The sequence below is a fragment of the Protomyctophum bolini genome, assembly GCF_963924005.1.
Source record: "Protomyctophum bolini genome assembly, chromosome: 4".
In the NCBI taxonomy this organism is placed as follows: domain Eukaryota; kingdom Metazoa; phylum Chordata; class Actinopteri; order Myctophiformes; family Myctophidae; genus Protomyctophum; species Protomyctophum bolini.
Genome location: NC_137865.1, coordinates 27,104,550 through 27,125,585, shown reverse-complemented (window position 1 = coordinate 27,125,585; position 21,036 = coordinate 27,104,550). Strand labels below are relative to the sequence as shown.

At 44.1% G+C, this 21,036-nt stretch overlaps 1 protein-coding gene across 3 annotated transcripts in view; it reads left to right on the top strand.

The window, feature by feature from the left end:
• otud7a (OTU deubiquitinase 7A) overlaps window positions 1–21,036 on the top strand; it is a 56,932-nt gene that overhangs the window by 23,545 nt on the left and 12,351 nt on the right. For all 3 annotated transcript variants that reach the window (XM_080761711.1, XM_080761713.1, XM_080761712.1), the window contains exons 3-10: window positions 4,659–4,812; window positions 8,955–9,146; window positions 10,397–10,612; window positions 12,660–12,761; window positions 13,967–14,094; window positions 14,993–15,105; window positions 17,982–18,109; window positions 19,596–19,745. In XM_080761711.1, coding sequence (XP_080617837.1) covers window positions 4,728–4,812; window positions 8,955–9,146; window positions 10,397–10,612; window positions 12,660–12,761; window positions 13,967–14,094; window positions 14,993–15,105; window positions 17,982–18,109; window positions 19,596–19,745 — 1,114 coding nt within the window. In that variant the 5' untranslated portion in view covers window positions 4,659–4,727. The remainder of the gene's footprint in view (window positions 1–4,658; window positions 4,813–8,954; window positions 9,147–10,396; window positions 10,613–12,659; window positions 12,762–13,966; window positions 14,095–14,992; window positions 15,106–17,981; window positions 18,110–19,595; window positions 19,746–21,036) is intronic.

Sequence of the window (21,036 nt, the reverse complement as noted above, 5' to 3'; positions counted from 1 at the left end):
ATTTAAGAATAAAGTACATAATTTTTTTTACAAAATATTCTGATTAGATCTATAATCTACATGCTTTTATTTGTTATGATTATTATTATTATTATTATTATTATTGTATGATAAACTACACTAGATAGACAGTACTATGGCCCACATTGATCTGGATCAGACAGAGAAAAATGGTGTAGGATGACTCTTGATCATAATGACCTCCCACAGGAGTTCTCAGGGGAACCTGTGAGGTCATGATTTATAACATTCAGCTGTTTCAATGTCTCTTTCCCCAGTGCTATAATCACCGCTTTCTGCCCTACAAAGCAATATCATGATTCACACTTTGTGAACCACCTATTATTCTCTTCATAGTTAAGCGTCCTCCCCAGGGGAGAGCTTAATGATGCGCTTGTATTATCACCACCGTCCCCCAAAGAGCAGAGATTGGCTTATAGACTGACATATATTTGTGTATTGAAGCAGTGTCATAAGATGTAAGCATGTATGTCGTTTTTTGTTTTGATGTTTTAAACATGAAGTTACTGTTGACCACTTTATCATTTGTTGGCCGGGTTCCCCCAGAGTGTCTGTCTTGGTTACCTCCTTTTTTCCCCTTTACATCAAATCTGTTTCCCGATCTACAAGCTAACAACCCGTGACGTGTTGTCTCAAAATCTTAACCTGTTATGACATGCCCAGGGTATGGTTCCTGTGGTTAAGAAATAAAATAGTGAAAATGTAAACAGTTATTTGGTGTGAGTTACATGTGACATTGTGGTTGTCTGATGGGCTACACCTAAAGCCAGATTTATACAACTTTGAATGATAGTGTCACTTGCCAACAAGAACCGATTTCCAAGCTAACGCATTGAATCAATGTAGTATAAATGAAGTTGAAATGCTCCCTGTTTCCTATAGAGGCTCTCAATGCCCAGTGATACACAACACATGCAACACAATGCAAGTGGCTGGCAGTAACTAGGTCGGCAAAAACTACAGCTTAAGTGCAGCTTTGGCTCATAAATAATGCATAGGATCAGGATGAAGACAAAAGTTGCTTGGTCTTGAACATTTTCTCTCTGATGCCCAAGCAGTGCTCACTACTTATCTGAGGTGCTGGCTTAGAAGTGATCATGAAGGATAGAATAAAGCCTGCACACTGCTACTGATGAAGAGCCTTGGCTCGAAACGTCGTCAATAAATAATAATAATGGCTCAAATTCATATAGAGCTTTTCTAAATACGCAAAGTGCGTTACATAAGAGTAGGGAACCAACTTTATCCAAGAAAACAAAGCAAAACAAGTATGAGATCAATGCTAGATTAAAAGAAAAGGTTAAACAAGGGTTGAGGGGACATCTTAACCAGATAAGACCTCAGCTGGGTAAAGCTGTCTTAAAAGTGGAGCACGAGTGTGCAGCTTTTATCCTATTCTCTTTACAATCTTGGAGTTACATTAACACTGATGATTTTACCGTGCACCACCAGCCTTCTTGAGAGTGACTTCTTTTTAGGATGGTACTCCACAATAATGCAATGCATAATAATGTTTAGACTCCTCTATGAAAGGAACATTTCAAAGGCTTTGCAGAGTGCAGACTGAGTCAGGAATCTGCCTTCCAGTAGGTAACGTTCAGCCAGGTCCTGTCCATGCTGTCATTAATGTCCCCTATAGTCTGTGAGCTATGGCCAGACACTTGGGCAAGACACTAAACCCTACATTGCCTCCAATGAGTCGGTCGGTGTGAGCTTGCCACCATAGGTGTGTGAATGTGGGAAGTGAGGTCGCTGGCGTCGACTGTTCGCCGCTTCACCTCCCAATGTATGAACCATTGTAAAGCACTTTGAGCACTTGGAAAAGCGCTATAAAAATGCAGTTCAATCATTATACAGTGCGGTGTCGGACAGGAGAACGACATATGGTCATTATAAAACTTACCTTTTCAAGTCAAGGACCGTCAAATTGATATGTATTTGGCTGCAGACCCCATTTGAAAACGTTTTGTGCACTGCCAGGGACCCCTAGAAGCAATTAAAAACATTCCAAGATTTGCTCCTTTTGGTTCATGTAAGAAGAACCTTTTCGGTCTACCGCGACTTGACAACTAGGGCGGTGCGATCGTTGATGTGTGAGGCCATGGGCTGCTCGGCACGTGTGATCGCTCACATGGCGATTCACTCAGATTCACTGTGAGTCTCATGGGCTCACCTAACCGTCGGCACACTTGCCAAGTGATTTACCCACCCACAGGAACCCTACCTAGCCTAGCGTCCCTATTCTGGGATGAGCATTCTGTGAAAATAGCTCAAAACGCATCACAAATTTCAAATCATAAATTTCAAAAGGAGGGGACCTAGTGTAGACCACTAGACCCCATGTGGAGTCAGTGGGACTGACGTATATACTGTAGGGCAGTGGTTCCCAAACTCTTTCATGTCAAGGACCCCCAAATTGACATTTATTAACCCATGGACCCCCGGCCATTTGAAAAGATAAAGCAGGGACTCCCCATAAGAGAATATTTTTTACGGCTTTAGCAGTGATTCTCAACCATTTTAATTTCAAAGACCCCCAGTTTGACATGAAATAGGCTTCGGACCCCCATTTAATGGCATTTCCATCTCTGGGACCCCCAATTTATATTGTAAAATCAATGTTAATTTAATTCTGAGAGTGTACAAATGGAACGGGTCCATTTGGTTCCATTTGTACACTCAAAGTTACAGACCCATGAGGGTTCCTCCTGAGTTTTAACTGGTTAAATATGCACACATCTAAAACCACCGAATGTCAATGAATGAACCTGTGGGTGTTTGTTTCTCGGCTGACGATGCTACAGTATGCACTCTTCTCCAACGCCCCCACACAGCCCCACGTGGACAGGAAACTATGCATATGCTCCCACAGCAGACGCTGGGCTCTCGGTGTGTGTGTGTGTGTGTGTGTGTGTGTGTGTGTGTGTGTGTGTGTGTGTGTGTGTGTGTGTGTGTGTGTGTGTGTGTGTGTGTGTGTGTGTGTGTGTGTGTGTGTGTGTGTGTGTGTGTGTGTGTGTGTGTGTGTGTGTGTGTGTGTGTGTGTGTGTGTGTGTGTGTGTGTGTGTGTGTGTGTGTGTGTGTGTGTGTGTGTGTGTGTGTGTGTGTGTGTGTGTGTGTGTGTGTGTGTGTGTGTGTGTGTGTGTGTGTGTGTGTGTGTGTGTGTGTGTGTGCGCGCGTGTGTCAGGGACAGTGAAAGTGTTTGACTGATTCACAACCTTCTTTTTCTTTCTTTTTTTGCTCTGGCCCGCTAGCATATTTCATATGCTAGCATAAACAATCCTCAAGGACCACCCCACACTACTTTCCACCACAACAATCACATTTAGTAAATAAGAAGGCGTTTTCCTAAAAAATAAATAAAGCACGTCAAGCAGTTATATATTTGTACCTTTTTTTTTTCTTTTCTTTTAGACCACCTGTAATGATGCCATGGACCACTAGTGGTCTCTGAACCGCTGGTTGAGAAACGGTGGTGGTACTGTGACAAGCCCCCAGAATGGCTGTCCAACGTTGAAGCTGCAAGACGTAGTGGTCAGAGCTGGAACTGCAGGCGGGCCCCTGCATTTAGCATGAGGAAACCCATGTGCAGCTGGGGTTTAACATGGAGCGCTCGTTTGCACTTCCGCATTTGACCACCACCAGTTGGTGTTCAAATGTGGAAGTAGAGCGTTCTTCCGTGTGCTTCAAAACGCCACTGAGCAACTTCCACTGAATGAATAGCAGGGGGCGGGGCTGTCCGCACTCTATCCTTTATAACTCTATGGGTGGTACACTGTGTGACCTTCCATGAATGGAATGTGTGTGTTGTTGATCATCAGAGCCCCAGCGTGGCCTCGTCATGATGTAAACATGTTGTGTAGCTAGGGAGGGAGGGGGCACAAAAAAGCCTCCAGAACATCACACTCTGCTGACCAAACAAAACAATGACTCATCTTTCCTCACACACAAACACACCTCCATCAAGCTAGCCTAGAGTGCTGATGTGGGGTGGGGGGGTGGGGGGTTATGCTGGATCACACCCACCAGCAAGAGACCCCGGGTTGACCCCAGGACAGCAGGAAGCGGTTAATGTTGTCATGAGCACGGGCTGGCTGACCGCCGGGGCGAGGCAGGTGTGTCCTGGATAAGGTCTTATTGTTGATACTCCGTCTTTGGAACTTTTGATATAATGTTATGACCGCTGGTAAGAGCTATGAGGAACGGTGTGTGGGAGTGGATCGCGCTTCACAAAGCAACCGTGACAAACGTCACAAATCAGTGGGTGCCAGGCAGGCAGAGGCCGTTGCCGAGGCGGCAAAAGAAAGATCACAGTCATCCAGTGAACTATTCTTTATTTATTCTTTTGATTTGTTTTTATTGATAGATACAAGTGAAGATTGCCAGGAAAGAGGGAGAGAGAGACGGGGGAGAGACATGCAGCAAAGGTCGTCATGAACGGGACTCGAATACGTGACACGCTTTCAGGCCAGAGCCTTAATGTGGCATGCGCCTGGACCGCTAGGCCAGCGGGCACCCCCAGTGGACTATTCTTTTTTTCTTTCTCGCAAGGGTTCGTGAGTGATCAGCTGGTCTGTTACTGACGCCACTGACCCGTTTCTGTCCTTTATTTATCCTGCCGTGTCTGTCTGTCTCTCCAGATGAGAACGTGAAGACTGGCGTCCACCAAGGCCACCGCTGCACCCTGGGCAGCACACACACATGATCACATGACTCTGGACATGGACGCGGTCCTGTCAGACTTTGTTCGGTCCACAGGGGCAGAACCGGGTCTGGCTAGAGACCTGCTGGAAGGTAGGACACACGTTTACTGGCATATACTGTGCATTCAAGACTAGACACTACTATAGCCGATATACAAGCTCACAAGATGTTGCATCGTGATGTGTAGTGAGCTTGTAGATCACCTATTTATTTTTTTAAGATATTTTTTGGGGGACTTTTTTTGCCTTTTATTTGAAAGTGTACAGTAAGCTGACAGGAAATGGTGGGAGAGAGATTGGGATTTGGGAGTGACACACGGCAAAGGTCGTTGGGATCAGGAGTTGAACCAGCGACACGCTGTCAGGCTTAGAAGCCTAGGTGTAACATTATGGAAAATATATATGTTTTCATCTTTTAAAATAATAATAATGATTCCACGACCCCAAAAATGGACTCCCGATTCCCAAACCCATGATTTGGGAACCACTGCTATAAGAGATCTTCTATCTCGGCTGTGATCTGTGGGAATTAACAATATTATTAGCTGCTCCCTGTGGACAGGAGAGGAGAGGAGAGGCCTAGAGCACTGAGCCAGCCTGCTGATTTAGAGGCTAGTGTGACAGCTTTACGAGTGCACTCCCCATGGAGAGCTTTGTGCCCATTCAATGGAACTCATTGAGGAGTGGCGAGCTACTGGCACTCTCACAGCTTATTACAGTACCCTGCCCGGCCAGGAAGGAACGGGTGAAGAGCCAAAAGTACATACAACACCACAAAACTGCCCATACGTACGGTCAATGGAACAATGTGGTGGTCTTTCCCCTACTACTTTAGCTACGAAAAGTACACTAAATCTGCATTTTAACTCGGTCTCATCAAATTACATACAGTAAACAAGTGTAATCTGTTAGATCTCCCATCTGGCCAACTGTCGTGTAAATGAAATAATTCTACATTCTTTTCTAGATTTTGTGATGGCGGATGTAATATTGTTTACCATAAGGCAGCGTCATTCAGGAACAAAAAAGGTGTAGTTCCACCACTGGAGCCTTCCACCCCAATAAGCTTTGCATCAAGGCTGTTTATTGCTCGGAAGACAAGTGTCTTGTTGACAACGTCGACTGACAAAACATAATTGTGTGTATTGTGTCAGTGGACAAATATTTGTTTTATATTAAACAGCTTTTGGGGTATGAAATCCTCATAATGTGCAGCAATGCAGGAAATAGTCTGTGCCTGTCCCGAGAGCTCTTTGTCTGACTGCCCACTGTCTGGTGGTGGTCGCATAAATGAGAGATAGGGTTGGGTGGTTGCCAGTGGTGTAAAGTAACTACCGGTAAGTACTACCGGTAAGTACTACCGGTAAGTATATACTTAACTGCTGTACTTAAGTACATTTTCAGGTATTTGTACTTTACTTGAGTATTTCCAATTTCCAGTACGTTTACTTCTACGTTTATTTCTATTGCTCTTTTAGTACTACATTTATTTGAAAACACTAGTTACTTTGTGAGCATGTAGATCTGCTTTTTTCAAAAGATTTTTATACATTTTGAAGATTTGAAATGAGAGAAAAAAGGATCCCGCACAGTGTTCAGGCCTTGTCAGTTGCCTGACATACTTTTACTCAAGTAAATTTTGAATTCCGGACTTTTACTTGTAACAGAGTATTTCTATTGCAGTATCTACTTTTAAAACTTCTAAAACATTTGAATACTTTTTCCACCACTGTCTCTGTCTCTCTCTGTTGCATTCTGTCTGGCTCTCTCAGTCTGCCTACGTCTATCTGGCTTCTATGTTATGGTTCCCCTTTGGCACTCAGCCACAGGAACACTCTATGCAGGCTAACACACCTAAACAAGACAAAGCACTTGGGGAGAAGAGCCCTGGACAATCCAATTGAAGCAGTCAATATCATGGCTGCTTATTTCCGGCATTAGCCTGCCTGGCTAGCATTAGTCGGCTGCTGAGACTCACTCTCTCACTCTCACTCTCGCACTCTCTCTCTGACTGACTGACTGACTGACTGACTGACTGACTGAGAGAGAGAGGAGGGAGAAGCAGAGACACTGACATGCTGAGAAGTGTGTTGACAGCTCATGCGGTGCTGCCCCCTGGAGGCATATTTATACATTGAATCTACACCATGGCCAATAAGATAGTTTTGATTTGCTTTGAGTTCATTGAGGCAGGATATTGCAATGGGTCAACAATTCATCACTGAGGCACCATAATTAGGCCCAAACCGCGCCAATGATTCGCCAAGCAATTCCTACATGCAACTGTTGTAGTTGCATGAAACCATTATCCCCAATGGCAGTTGCATATGGTGTGACATGTCTTTAAAACTGTTTTGTTGCAAGGAGTTACAAGGAGTTGCATTGGTGTGGTTTGGGGCCTTAAGGAGGACATTAAATAAATGTTGCTTGCAGTTGAACAGTTCCCTTTCTCAATGCACACAGGGTTCACCTTCATCCTGAAATGAGAAAGCTTGGATCAATTGTGAGCTCAATGCAGGTACACTATGATGTTTCCATAACGGGAGTAACTAATGCACTTAGATGCACATTAGATCATCGTGTACACTTAGATGTGTAGATGAGTGTAGTTGTATTGCCAACGTCAGCCCTTTTGAATCGAACAGGAAACTAAACGGAGATGGAATCCCGTCACTGAAGGCCGAAACAATGCTTCACGCACTAAATTGATTGGAGGCTAGTGTCAGACAGGTTATAAGGAAGGAACCATGCATTAGGGTGAGGCTAGTGTCGGACAGGTTATAAGGAAGGAACCATGCATTAGGGTGAGGCTAGTGTCAGACAGGTTATAAGGAAGGAACCATGCATTAGGGTGAGGCTAGTGTCGGACAGGTTATAAGGAAGGAACCATGCATTAGGGTGAGGCTAGTGTCAGACAGGTTATAAGGAAGGAACCATGCATTAGGGTGAGGCTAGTGTCGGACAGGTTATAAGGAAGGAACCATGCATTAGGGTGAGGCTAGTGTCAGACAGGTTATAAGGAAGGAACCATGCATTAGGGTGAGGCTAGTGTCGGACAGGTTATAAGGAAGGAACCATGCATTAGGGTGAGGCTAGTGTCAGACAGGTTATAAGGAAGGAACCATGCATTAGCGTGCCGCTGGGTGCCCATGAGATGGAGCCCTAAAATAAGTATTATGTATATAACCGGCTCAACCAAAGCAAGACACACAAGGAGGAATCGGGTTTGTATTGACTGCCGCGGTTAAGTGGGTATTATTGGTGGTGCCGGGTTTCACGTGCACATATATACACTGCCAAGACCATGCCTCTCGAGGCCTGGAGAATAGAGGACAACTTCCTCTGCAGACGGCTAGTCAATTAATCTGTCTGTCTGTCTGTCTGTCTCTCTCTCTCTCTCACGCATGGTCACATACACCGGAGGCATATACATTACTGCATCTGTGCCCTCTAGATGTTTTTGATGTAGCTTGGCGTGTGCCTCTATGGAGATGGCGTGTCGATCCCATGGCATGGCGAGACAGCCCCTCTTGAGTTATAATAAGACCCAGACTGGTGTCTCCTAGAGAGATGACACCCTCTGGAGGAGACAGCCATGTGTGTGTGTGTGTGTGTGTGTGTGTGTGTGTGTGTGTGTGTGTGTGTGTGTGTGTGTGTGGTGAGATGGTGTATGTACAGTATGCGTGTGGATGTGCGTGTATGTGTGTACTGTATGTTTGTGCCTGTGTGTTTCTCTCTCAGGCACAACATACAGTATTGCAGTCTCCTCACGTGATGTCATCTCAGTCTGAGGCATCATGTTTACTGTAAGTCTCCTGAACAGAGGAACGTGACATCAGCTTACATCATACATGGGCAACTGGCAGCCCGGGGGCCGTATCATCACTTAATATTGCAGGTTTATATCAGAATTCTGATTAGTATTCAGCTAATTACTAGTATTAAAATGTATTTTTTATGTTCAGTGTATTTATTTAGTTCAAGTTAACATAAGCAACTATAACTAGATTCCAATACAAAAAAAATCTGGATTTCAATTCAAATATAGCAAAAATAGCTGTTTTGAGCTTGTAGATCGGCTATTTTTGCTACGACAATAATATGCAATGTGGCCCTCTGGAGTGAGTGTGGAACTATAGTGGCCCTCTCCATCTTCAAAGTTTCCCACCCCCGCTTTATTCGACGTAATGAACACTTGACTCGACTACATACTTCCCCACCGCTGCATTGCAGGTAAAAACTGGGACCTGAGTGCTGCTCTGAATGACTACGAGCAGCTCCGGCAGGTCCACACTGCCAACCTGCCACAGGTCTTCAACGAGGGCCGCTTCTTCGCCAAGCAGCCAGAGGCGCGGGACACGCCCACCCACGTCGTCAGCAAGGCCGACAGGCTCTGTGCACAGAAGCAAGAGGATGCTTCACAAGGTATAGCCTGTCTGTGTTGACCTCCGTACATCCCTACAGTAGGTCCCTGCCTGGCTGCTTGGGTCCGTTCATGTCCATAACGATTTGGGTCGTGAATAAATAGTTATTTTAACCAATCCGTATGGTAAGCCCAAACCACACCGGTAGGGACTCCTTGGGACAAATCCGTTTTAAGGTCAACGTTGGCCATTCAAAAATAGCAGCTTTACAAGCTCGAGCTTGTACATCCACAGTTTTTTTGAACAGTTTTGAAAAATCTTGGAAGTGTGATAACTACTGATTTAGAAGGCATTATAGAATTAGCCTCAGGTCAGCTGAGACAAATACATCCTGAGGTCCGGTACTGTAGAACCACTACTAGTTGACAAGATGTATTGCAATTGCATGAAGCTCCAAGGGTAATATCTCAAGCCTTCTAGGAGCCCTGCGCGATCAATGCATCTGTGAAATCCACAAACGTAACATTACTCTGTGCATTCACGTGTTTGATGTATTTGCTTCTGAGCAATCCCAGGTGCAATTTCAATCCCACTCACACGATGTGAAGCAAAACACGCTATTAAATCAACATTCACATCATACAACTCAATTTGTGTTATCTATATTCCTCATTGACAGTGTGCTGTCCCCGTTACTATAGTAACCCAACACGTCACGTGTTGATGGAGGCAATAGTCTACTCGTATGACACATTTTTCAAGCTAAAGATACATTGAGGAAAATCCTCGTGTCAAGGAGAGAAAAGGATCACAGTATGAATGTACAATACAAGGAGTCATCATTTGCAAGCCTTGGCATCGTTGCTGCACTACAAGGTAATACTATACAAGCCTCCACAACCACCCAAAACATCAAAATATAGTAATATAATTTAGCAATGCCGGACTGAAAAAAACACAACCAGACCACACGAACCTCAATAACACAAACATTACAGAAGATATTACAGAAACGATCAAGGCCAAAAATATTGTACAGTCTACGCAAATCGGGGGGGGGGGGGGGGGGAGAATAACTCAGCCGTAGACATTTCGGCACTCGTTCGGCAGACGCAGGTTTTTTATCCCGGGTAGGGCATTCATCTTATACAGATTTCAGCGGAGGACTTTGCTGTGCATCATCGCAATATCAACACAGGCAATGAGCATTCCCTGCAATGCATGTTAACATGTAATTCCTTAAATTCGTATGCAATCCTTTCTCATTTACCTCTTTTACCTTACGTTCTCACTTCCCCTCCCCTCTTTTAGAGAAGCGCCTGTCCCGTGGGATTTCCCACGCCAGCTCTGCCATTATGTCCTTGGCACGGCTGCAAATGGCCAACGATACCAGCGAACAATTCCCCCTCGACATGCCCATCTACACATTCCAACTGCCCGATCTCAGTGTCTACAGCGAGGATTTCAGGAGTTTCATCGAGAGAGACCTCATCGAGCAGTCCACCATGATGGCTCTGGAGCAGGCTGGTGAGTACTGTCCATGCTTTACTGAATGTCTACTTCAAGATCATATTTCAGACTCATCATAATTTGGAGGACACGGCTCTTTTTGCTCTCTGCCCTTGTGTTTCTATGTATGTAACTGTATTTTATTTAATTTTTTTGTCCTGTGTTATGTCAAATGTGTACTGTGTGTTGCATACAAGGCCGCTGGGTCGCAAAACAAATTTCAGATAATAAACTGATAATAAAGTACTATCATATCATCATATCTTCAAATAGCAGCAAAACAACTAAAGCTTTGAACCTCAGTGAGAGGAACTAATTTTGAAGTTTAACATTTCTGTGCAGGCTTTCCCACATGATACAGAAAAAGGCTTTCTAACGTGTTTCCTGTCAGACATTCGGGGACAGCTATCAGGGCAGAATCATGGGGCCAAGAACTCTATTGACCTCCATTTTGCGTGGTTTGGAACTACATAAATAAGAGATTATCTATCTTAAAGTGGTCTCTAAAATAAAGGTATACCCCAGACTGGGCTTGTGCAGGGACAGCAATGGGCTATGATTTGCCAAGTTGAGGGGAGGGGAATTTCCGGTCATGCATCAAAAAACAATTGAAGGAAGCACAAAAAAAGAAAGGAAAACATCCGCATTTCAAGCAGATCTAACACTAAAGGGGCAAATCATTCAAAGCCTCTTTTGTGTTTACTGTTGAATAAATGATGCCTTCAGATCACCTCAGGCCCTGAGCACGAGGCTGCACGGTGCACAGGGCAGAGAAGCATGAGCTGTCTCCACCCCCAGGGACACAGACCGAGGGATAGGAGGGTAAAATGTGGAAAAGAGTCCAGGCATACAGCGGGGGCGGGCAGAGTGCAGATAATGTAGGAATGATACGAGGTTCTAGGATTTCAGAATAGTTTCATGGTGGCTGCTGGATTGTTTCAGCCATTAACCACCAAATTTGCACTGGGTTCATGCACAAGGATTGAAGGCTAATTGTCCTCAAAGAGCCATCATTATATCATTATGATGTGATAATGCTGGATGTAGACACTTGGTTACCGGTATGTTATTGTCCAATCCAAAAGAGGGCTTGATGCCAGTAGTTAAACTTTAAAATGGCATATCTGAGAATTAATTTAACAGCTAATTCTCCACTCGCAATTTTGTGAATGTTCAGTCAATCGATTAATGTCTCGTTCAGAAGATGGAACTGTACAGTATGATCCTACAATACCCAGAATTCACTGCAAAGATTCTGGAGCAGTTCTCGAGGCCATTAGTGGCCCCTAGTGTCAATGGGAAGAATGGCTTTTGATGTCTATGCGACATCACCACTTAGACAATGTGTTGCTTTTCATTGGCTCCCTCTGTGATGCAGTGAGCGTTAACTGACTTCACGCCATGCATTGATCATTGATCATCACATGACATGAGGTTGAAAAATGGCAAGATATTATTTAGATTCTTTACAGTATGTGAGTTTTCACGTCAAGGGGTTTCTAATATCTTTGTTTGTGTCATTGATATAATGGACTGTACCGGTGGTCTGACATGTTTAGCCCACTGACTACAACAAACCATTTGCTTGACTGATTACTGCCAGTCATTTTCAAAGCATACAGTGAGTTTGTAAAAACAGAAATGTCAACCAGGTGCTCAACAGAGAAAAAAATAATATGTAAAAGTATTAATGGTGCTCCTGGATCAAGTGGAAATATCCATAAAAAAATAGCTGTTATCTATACGTTTCAACCACAACCAGGCTTCATCAGGGCAAAGTGAATCCAGTCATTTCAGGACAGTAGAAAAATGTACTTGCAGACACTTGAACTTTGTGAGACGGAATAATATGGTATACCCTCAGAAGAAGAAAACCTAGAACACACCACTGGGTGAGCCTGCAGACTGCAGTTAATGCACAGACTACATACTGTAATCATCACATTGTCCTGGGTTCATCTTCCTCCCTTGTGGTCTCACCTTCATGTCCCTCTACTATATGCTGTTAAAGAATGGCACCAATATAATAATGTCATTATTTTGACATGTTTCTCCACATCCGCAGGTCGTCTAAACTGGTGGTCCACCATGTGCACTGGCTGTAAAAAGCTCCTCCCCCTGGCCACCACTGGCGACGGGAACTGCCTGCTGCATGCCGCTTCATTAGGTGAGTCCCTCGTGACAACATGGGCCAATCACTGTCGCAGCTGTGTCAGCGCTGTGTGTCACAGCTGCTGCTGAGTGCAGAGGACGGAGGGAGAGGAGAGGTGTGATGAGAGGGCGATGGAAGGGAGAGGCAGAGGGCTGGAGACAGTCAGCTGTGGGGCTTGGGGCTGATTCACTCTTTTCATTTTTAAGTTTTTTTTTTTTTGTGGAGAGACATGCAGCAAAGGTCATCATGAACGGGACTCGAACACGCAACTTGCTGTCAGGCCAAAGCCTATATGTAGCATGCGCCTGGACCGCCTGGACCACTTGGCCAGAGGGCGCCGGTCTGATTCACTCTTGTGAGAAACACTGGAATCAAGAGAGAAGCTGCTGGGGATAGAAATCCAAGCCACAAAAATGTAATATATGCTGACAGAGGATATAAGGATGACTTTACCACTTTTCAACCTATCTTCATATAATTGGTCCTCACTAACGTTCATGATAAAATAGCCAAATACCATCTTTTCCTACTCAGTCTGTGTCTCAGAGGAGGGCTGTGTGCAGTTCAGAACACCGTCTTCCAGTGACATCATCGATGGGGAATCCAAACTATTAGAAATGGCATGCTTTCTATTCTGAAAAGTTACAATGCGATAATGGAAGCCATCATTTTCGCGATAATACAAATCTAAATATATTTTTTTTTAAATCTTGCAAAAAAAATTGATCGACTCCAGACCGAGTGGAAATAAATTGTGCTATTTTATCATGAATATTAGTGAGGACCAATTATATGAACATAGGTTGAAAAGTGGTGAAGTCAAGGGCCTTTGCGGGGGCAACAATTGAAGTGTTAAGGCTCATACATAGTCTGGTGGTTAGGTGACCACCGAACTACAACATGACGTCACGAGCCGCGGTGAAGAGCAAACCACCGCCACCGCTCCAGCCCTTCTCTCTGTTTTTACTCGCCACCGCTCAATGTTATTTCAGCTCCGGTGGTCAGCTCACCACCGGAGCGGTGGTCACCTCACCACCGAAAATATGAATAGGCCTTTACATGAGGGAGTTGAACCGGGGGTCACCTCAAAAGGATAACGTCTACATATTCATTATTTCCATACTTGGGTGCGTCTGTGCAGATATCTTGACTATGCTGTTTCAGTCATGTAATACATCGTCAGCTCCTTAATGGCTGCGTGTTATGTGTGTGTCTGTCAGGGATGTGGGGCTTCCACGACAGAGACCTGATGCTGAGGAAGTCTCTCTACACCATGATGAAGAGCGGAGCGGAGAAAGCAGCTCTGAAGAGACGCTGGAGGTGGCAGCAGACGCAGCAGAATAAGGAGGTCAGGCGTCCATCTGATGCACTGTACACTCCACACAAATGCATTTATGTCATCGGCATCAGTGACTGTTTTTGAATGGTGCAACCACTCCATTACACAGCTATGTGGGTCCCTGGGTCTGTCTGTCCAAGCACGAAAATAGGACGCGGGGCGGCTCGCCTGTATCTCATATTCCTTGTCCCAGATTGCATTTCTGGTCAAAACAAGGTTTATTCCACGGCAGGGAGCCGAAGCTGTGACGCATCGTCTAACCTCCTAACATACAATCATGACCGGAAGTCTGGAAATGTGGCTTTTCAAAACAGGGAATTATATCACAATTTATTAATAAATGCTGGCGGAGTAACTGTTAAGGGTATGTGCAGGTACGTACTACAGATTATAAGAAAAAGAAAGAGGGAAAATCTATTTTGCTCTTATCATTGCTGTTGGGCAGAAACCTCTTATCCCCATCACACAAATGCATCAAAAGTAGCAGAGTCGCTTTTCGAGCTTGTCGATCTTCTACCTTTGCTATTTTTAGCTATTTTTCAATTTGAATCCTGAAAAGAAACTGCTTTGGCCATATGAGGTTTCCAGCCGACAGTCAAAGACGTTATGCTTAATGATATAACATATTAAATAACAATTGAATTGCATTGAACAACCTCAATAGCATTCAGCATGTACTAGTAGTAAGTAGGTCAGGACAAAGAACCCAGAGTCCAGATGCTCCTGGTCCAACTACTTGCGTGGATTTAACCACTTAATACAGTACTTACAGTAAATAATAGGGACCCCAGGATTAATGTGGTTAATAGAGCATCAGGAACCAACCGGTAGTGCAAATGATGGGCATTTATGTGGGTGAACATGAGCACATGCTTATCACTTTCCATTTCCGTGTGCGTGCGTGCAGTCAGGACTGGTGTACACCGAGGAGGAGTGGGAGAGGGAATGGAACGAGCTGCTGAAGTTGGCCTCCAGTGAACCACGCACCCACCTCAGCAAGAACGGCAACACCAGTGGAGGGTAAGACTGTTGTGCTCCACACACGCGCTCCCTGTAATGCAGCAAGCCCACGCGTGTGCAGTGTGTACTCACTCACCCGACTACCCACAAAGTATTTTCTTAGCGATTATTCTATCAATTACGTAAAAGATTATTTAAGAAGGTGCAATTTGAGGCTATGTTCCATAAAATGTGTTTAGAAAGGTGCCATTTGAACGTGATAGTGCGAGAACAATATGTATGCACACTACATTTTTATTGCCCTGTTTGTTATTGTATACTGTGTCGGAGTTAAATAACACTCAGGGACAGACGGTTGCTGCAATTGCAACCATGCGTCACTGTGATCAATGTCTGAAGACTGGGGATCTGGGGACTAAAGAAGGGACTTTGCCTTCCCGCAGCCTGCATTAGGGGACCATCATCATTATACACATTTACCTCTGGGAGCTTCCATTTTTACATTCTTGGAGTTAAATTAAGGCTGAGGATGGTTGCCCATTAACACCAGACAGGGCTCGCAATTAAAAGCTGACCTTTTCACCGAGATGGATTTGTCAGGAAAGCCTGCAAGCGCTCTCCTGGACCGTAGCGCTCTCCCTGAGTGCTGCCTTGACCTGTCCTACAATAACACAGTGGAAGATCAGATTGTGACACTCTGCCATCTACTGGTGAGGTTGGATATTGATTGAGAGATGTGTGAGTGGGGTGTGTGTACTGTGTATGCACCAGGGGTACCTGGTGGATCAGACCATTGAGGCCAAATGGTCCTTGTTTGAATCCAACCCCTGTTTTGGCATGTCTCTTCCCTTGCTCTTTATTTCCTGTACCACATTGACCTACCTAAACATACTACTCAAAAACGGCAAGAAGTTAGCCTGAAACTGAGATATTCAGCTTTTAAAAAAATTATTATGTCTGGCTATCATCTTGTTTGAGCTGGATTTTCAAACGTCACCAATCATGTAGGCAAGTCAGGCAGGAATTTTACATTAAAAGCCACTGGTGGCGACGTGTCGTGAGCTTCTAGATTAGCTATTTTCAACAACAAAAACCTTTTGAATAGTTTGAAAACATTTGAACAATACAAATGTGTGGGGGTCTGGGTCTCTGTCACAAAATCGTTCTAGATGTGTGTCTGCAGTTAGGAATCCTTCACATGAAAAGGTTTTAGAATCAGTGGTTCTCAACATTCTCCAGGACCCCCCCACCAAAATAATCATATTTGAACTGGAGATCCCCACACCCTGTCCTCTGCCCACCCCCTCTCCATGTTGAGAACCCCTGAAGTACCTGAGTGGGTTGAACTGGAGTCAGGGTGGGAGTCCACCCGGAAGCTGTCTGTGGTTTCCTCCTACACACAGAGAATTACACAGAAAGAACGCTGTGGCTTTTTCCGTTTCCATTTCCACCGAGACTGACATGCCTGCCTGTGCCTGATTCATAGTCCATCACATGAAGGTGTTGTGTGCACGAAAATAGCCTACCTACAAGCTCACAACGCATTGTGGCTGCGACGTGCTGTGAGCTTGTAGGTCTGCTATTTTTGTCTCGTACGACAGACAGGAGTATGAATCAGCCATTACTAACTCAAATACATACTCATGTACTCTCTCCAATGATTCAAAGTATAACAATGAACTGACAAGGTGTCACTGTTAGTGGAGAATCTTAAATACATTGGAACGCTAATTAAAGCTGTTTTAATTTCAGTATATTGGCATAACTACTTGAGCAATCAGCAGTCTTTTCCGATCTGCGAGTGTGAATTTGAGTAAAGTGCAATTCCAAGCCCCAAACCCCATTATGCTGCAGTTATGGATATATATATATATATTTTTTTTAACCTTAACCTGAACCTGAACACCTTAAGATATCATACAGTTTCAGGATTTGTCTTTTATACATTGCTCATGATGCTACATTAAATTCAATGTAAAGATTTATTATAATTTTTTGTATTTTTCATTTAGGATGGGGGTTTTAATCTCTCATGGAGTTCGACTGCGGTACAGTAATCAGGTTAGGTCCGCTTTGTTGGCCCTCGAGTCTAATGAGACCGCAAAGAGGCTGAGTGGGACACATATTAAGAGGCTCTTCATTAAGAGTACATTTGGCTGTGGACTGTGTGGTTGACAACTTAATTGTTGCACATCCCCTGGTGGTTGCATGCCTAGAAGCTCGCTCTCTCTCTCTCCTCCCTCTGTCTCTCTCCGTTGTTGTTCTCCCCATTCACACGTACATATACGAGCACATGGGGCTTGTGTACTGCGTGTCACGGCTGTCACTTTTATGGTTACCATGAGTATTTTATGTAAGATTGGGTTACACCACCAGAGCACAATGTAAGTAATATCACTGTAGTGTAATATCACTGTAGGAGTGTAGGAGGAGCACATTTGAGTGTGACATTGTCAATGACAAAAATAGAGAAAATAGCTGAACAACAAACTCAAAATCCATCATGACTTGAGAGCTTATAGAGGTTGTTGGGTATTTTCCTTATTTTTCACACAAAGTACAGTATATAGGACATAAGTGGTTTATCCATTCCTTTCTGTCACTACCAACATCTGCTGAATGAAGCATCATTTATAGTTTGTTACATGACAGTGATGCTAAGCAGCGCGTCACCGCCATGCAACAATTATGCTTATGCTGCGTTCACACTGGCAGCTACAAACATACCGGCTACTATTCTTTTTTAATGGAAGCCGGCGGCAGGAAGATATAATGCTGCTACAAAAAAGTTGAACTGGTTTCAACTTCAACTACAAAGATGCAAAGCTACAAACATGCTGTGTGGCTTTGTATCGTTTGTATCTGCCAGTGTCTGTGAACACAGTATTATGCTTAACTACCGTGTTTTATGTGTGTCTGTCTGTGTCTGTCTGCAGGGTGGATAACACTGAGGACCCGGTCTATGAGAGTCTGGAGGAGTTCCATGTGTTTGTCCTGGCCCACGTGCTGCGCAGGCCCATCATTGTGGTTGCTGACACTATGCTAAGAGACTCAGGAGGAGAAGGTAGGCTTCCATCTTGGAGATGAAGTACAGCTACTTAAATGGAATGTCCTCCTAGTTGTGCCATAACAGAATAACTGTAAGCTACCTTTTAAAAAGTGTATATATATGAGTAGCCAGTTCACTGCACTCTACTGGCTCTCCTTCCAGTGATGAGCCCCCACCGTGAGAACATAATGAACCTGTGACGTCAGTCATCTACATTATGACACGAGTCCTCTATAGAGTCTATAACATATTGTATGACTACAAATTTGGGCAAGGTTACAGTCCAATCAGAGCCCCTTTGACCTCAGTTATAAAATTCAAGTTTAATGTTTTAAAAAAGTCTAAAACATTATGTGAAACTACATTTGTGGAGGGACTTCTGTGGGCTAATGGAAGCGTGCATGCAAAGTTTGACATTGATTGGTGGTTTGAGATTAAGTCCAGACAGGCGTGCGCACGCGCACGCGCACACACACACACACACACACACACACACACACACACACACACACACAGTCACCTAGTCTTTTGTAGAGCCATGTCATAAAACATTCAAGTACATGAATAACAAAATCTGAATGCATCTTATGCACACGTGTATGTTTGTGCATAATGTGGCTATGGCTATGAATATACTGACAACTAAGTACTAGTGAGAGTGAATACTGAACTGTATTGTACTGTACAAGTATTACAGCAGAGCAGAGTTAAAAAGAGTATGCGTGAATGTAAATGGAGCCAATTCCCTTCTAGTTCCAATCTCATGAGTCATGATAGGCATGATTAACGCCTGTAACCATAGCAACATTGAATACAGACCAAGGATGACGACTTCAGCGTTTAGTTTTTTATCTCGTTTGACTGCCATAACAGCAGGAGGTGTGAGTTTATCCTTCAGGGTGTGATCAGCAGCAGTGATGTCGCATGCTTTTTCCACCTGATGATGAATGGTATTCCATTTAAGCAAAGTGCTTAGTGTAGAGCACAGTATTTTCATTAGAACCACACTTAGTATTTATACGTTTAAGGAATTTGTCTGGTGCCTTACACAGAGTGACTCATTTTCTGCTAAAGACGACATTGGACAAGTTTTATTAAAGATAGAGTGCTGTGATTTGTCCCCCCACCCTAAAATATGATCATCAGGTATTATTATTATATATAAGGAGGAATAATTTCTTCAAAAAGTGTACAGTATTTGTTAAAATGACGTTTTTATGTGGACACGCCCACCAGTTCATTAGGTATGTCTGGTTTGCCTGAACTCAAGCTGCACCCACAGCTGTTGTATGATAAAGGAGGAGGGGTCAGGATGATATTGTGATGTCACTATATCATTATATCACTATATCATAGACTGTTTTCATTGGCACGTTATCGTAGTCATGCGGAACATGCCACATCTACATTTTGCTACTAGATGAGTGAGTGAAAAATAAACCCCTCTTGAATCCTGTGTGTGTAGTGTATTTTTTACCAATACAACTTTTTCCATTCCCAGCATTTGCTCCCATCCCATTTGGAGGTCTGTATCTGCCTCTGGAGGTGTCCCCAAGCCGCTGCCACTGCTCGCCGCTGGTGTTGGCCTACGACCAGGCCCACTTCTCAGCCCTGGTGTCCATGGAGCAGAGGGACCAGCAGCGGGAGCAAGGTAATCCGCTGCCCCGTCAACAGCTCACCCAGGAGTCTGGAACTATGAGCAAGGAAGCTGCCATTTCGGTTCACGAAAATGGCATTTTAAAATACCTTTACAATTATTTCTTTATTTCCATTTCTACTAAGCAGCAAGCTATTAAGCTTATATGATTTCGATATATTTGGATACATTTGCGCGACTGTAAAGACGAAACGGATCATGATCACATTTCTCATGATCAGAGCTTCCGTTTCCAGACTGTATGGCGGAAGCATTTGAAAATTGCAAGAGGCAACAGTCTGGCCACACGAGACTAGGCCAACTCTAGGGATCTACAGTATAGCAGGATTTTGCAGAGAACGGGGGCAGTCCCCATCTGCTGAAAAGCATGTGCAAATTTAAAATGTCATGTGCCGTATTGTGTGGTTGTCGGGGCAGTTTTGCCCTTTGCCTTTGACTGGAGGGCGGGGATACAGCCACAGAGATAGAAGGGGGGGAAAGCTCAGCCTGTCCTCCCAAAGGTGAATAATATATGAGACTGCGGTCTAATTACCTGTGATCTATTATTAAAGCATCCCAGCAAGAATCAGAGAGATAGAGAGAGAGAGGGAGAGAGAGAGTAAAGAATAATGTCCTAGTGTTGTCCTATCTGACTTACTAAAAGTGACTTACTCAATTCCTCATTTAAATATGTAGTGCGAAGGGTGCCTTTTGGAGTATATTGATTTTGCTCTTAAGCCTGCTCTTCTGCTGGTCGTGTGACAACATATTGCCTACCGAAAGAAAAGAAAACACCATTGTTTAATGTTTTCATCAACACTTTGTAGCCGTAAGTGTGTGACCGGCTGTGGCATTGTTGTTCCTCTGATATTTGACTCTGGCCTATTCAGAGTTTTTACTTTGCCCACTCAGGATGCGTCGCTCACACCCGAGGTCACAGTGATTCTCACAAGGAGTTCCTTTGAGTGACAAATGGCCAAGGTTTCCTTGACAACCAGGCCTTGGTAGTCACAGCACCTCTCTGTATCAGCCGTATAGTGGGTGGGTGGAACACACTTGTCATTCGCATGGGCTGCTGACCAACTCTTATTTCTCTCTTTCTACACCTCACCCCACCCCTCACTCCCTATGTATCTGTCTTACTCTCTTTAAGTCTCTCACTCATTCCTTCTTTCAGACTCGCACAAATGTTCTTTGCCACCCTTTCTCCCGATCTTACTCACGCCCTCACTCGCATTACACAGATTCTCCTATCGCGTGTGTGTGTGTGTGTGTGTGCGTGTGTGTGTGTGTGTGTGTGTGTGTG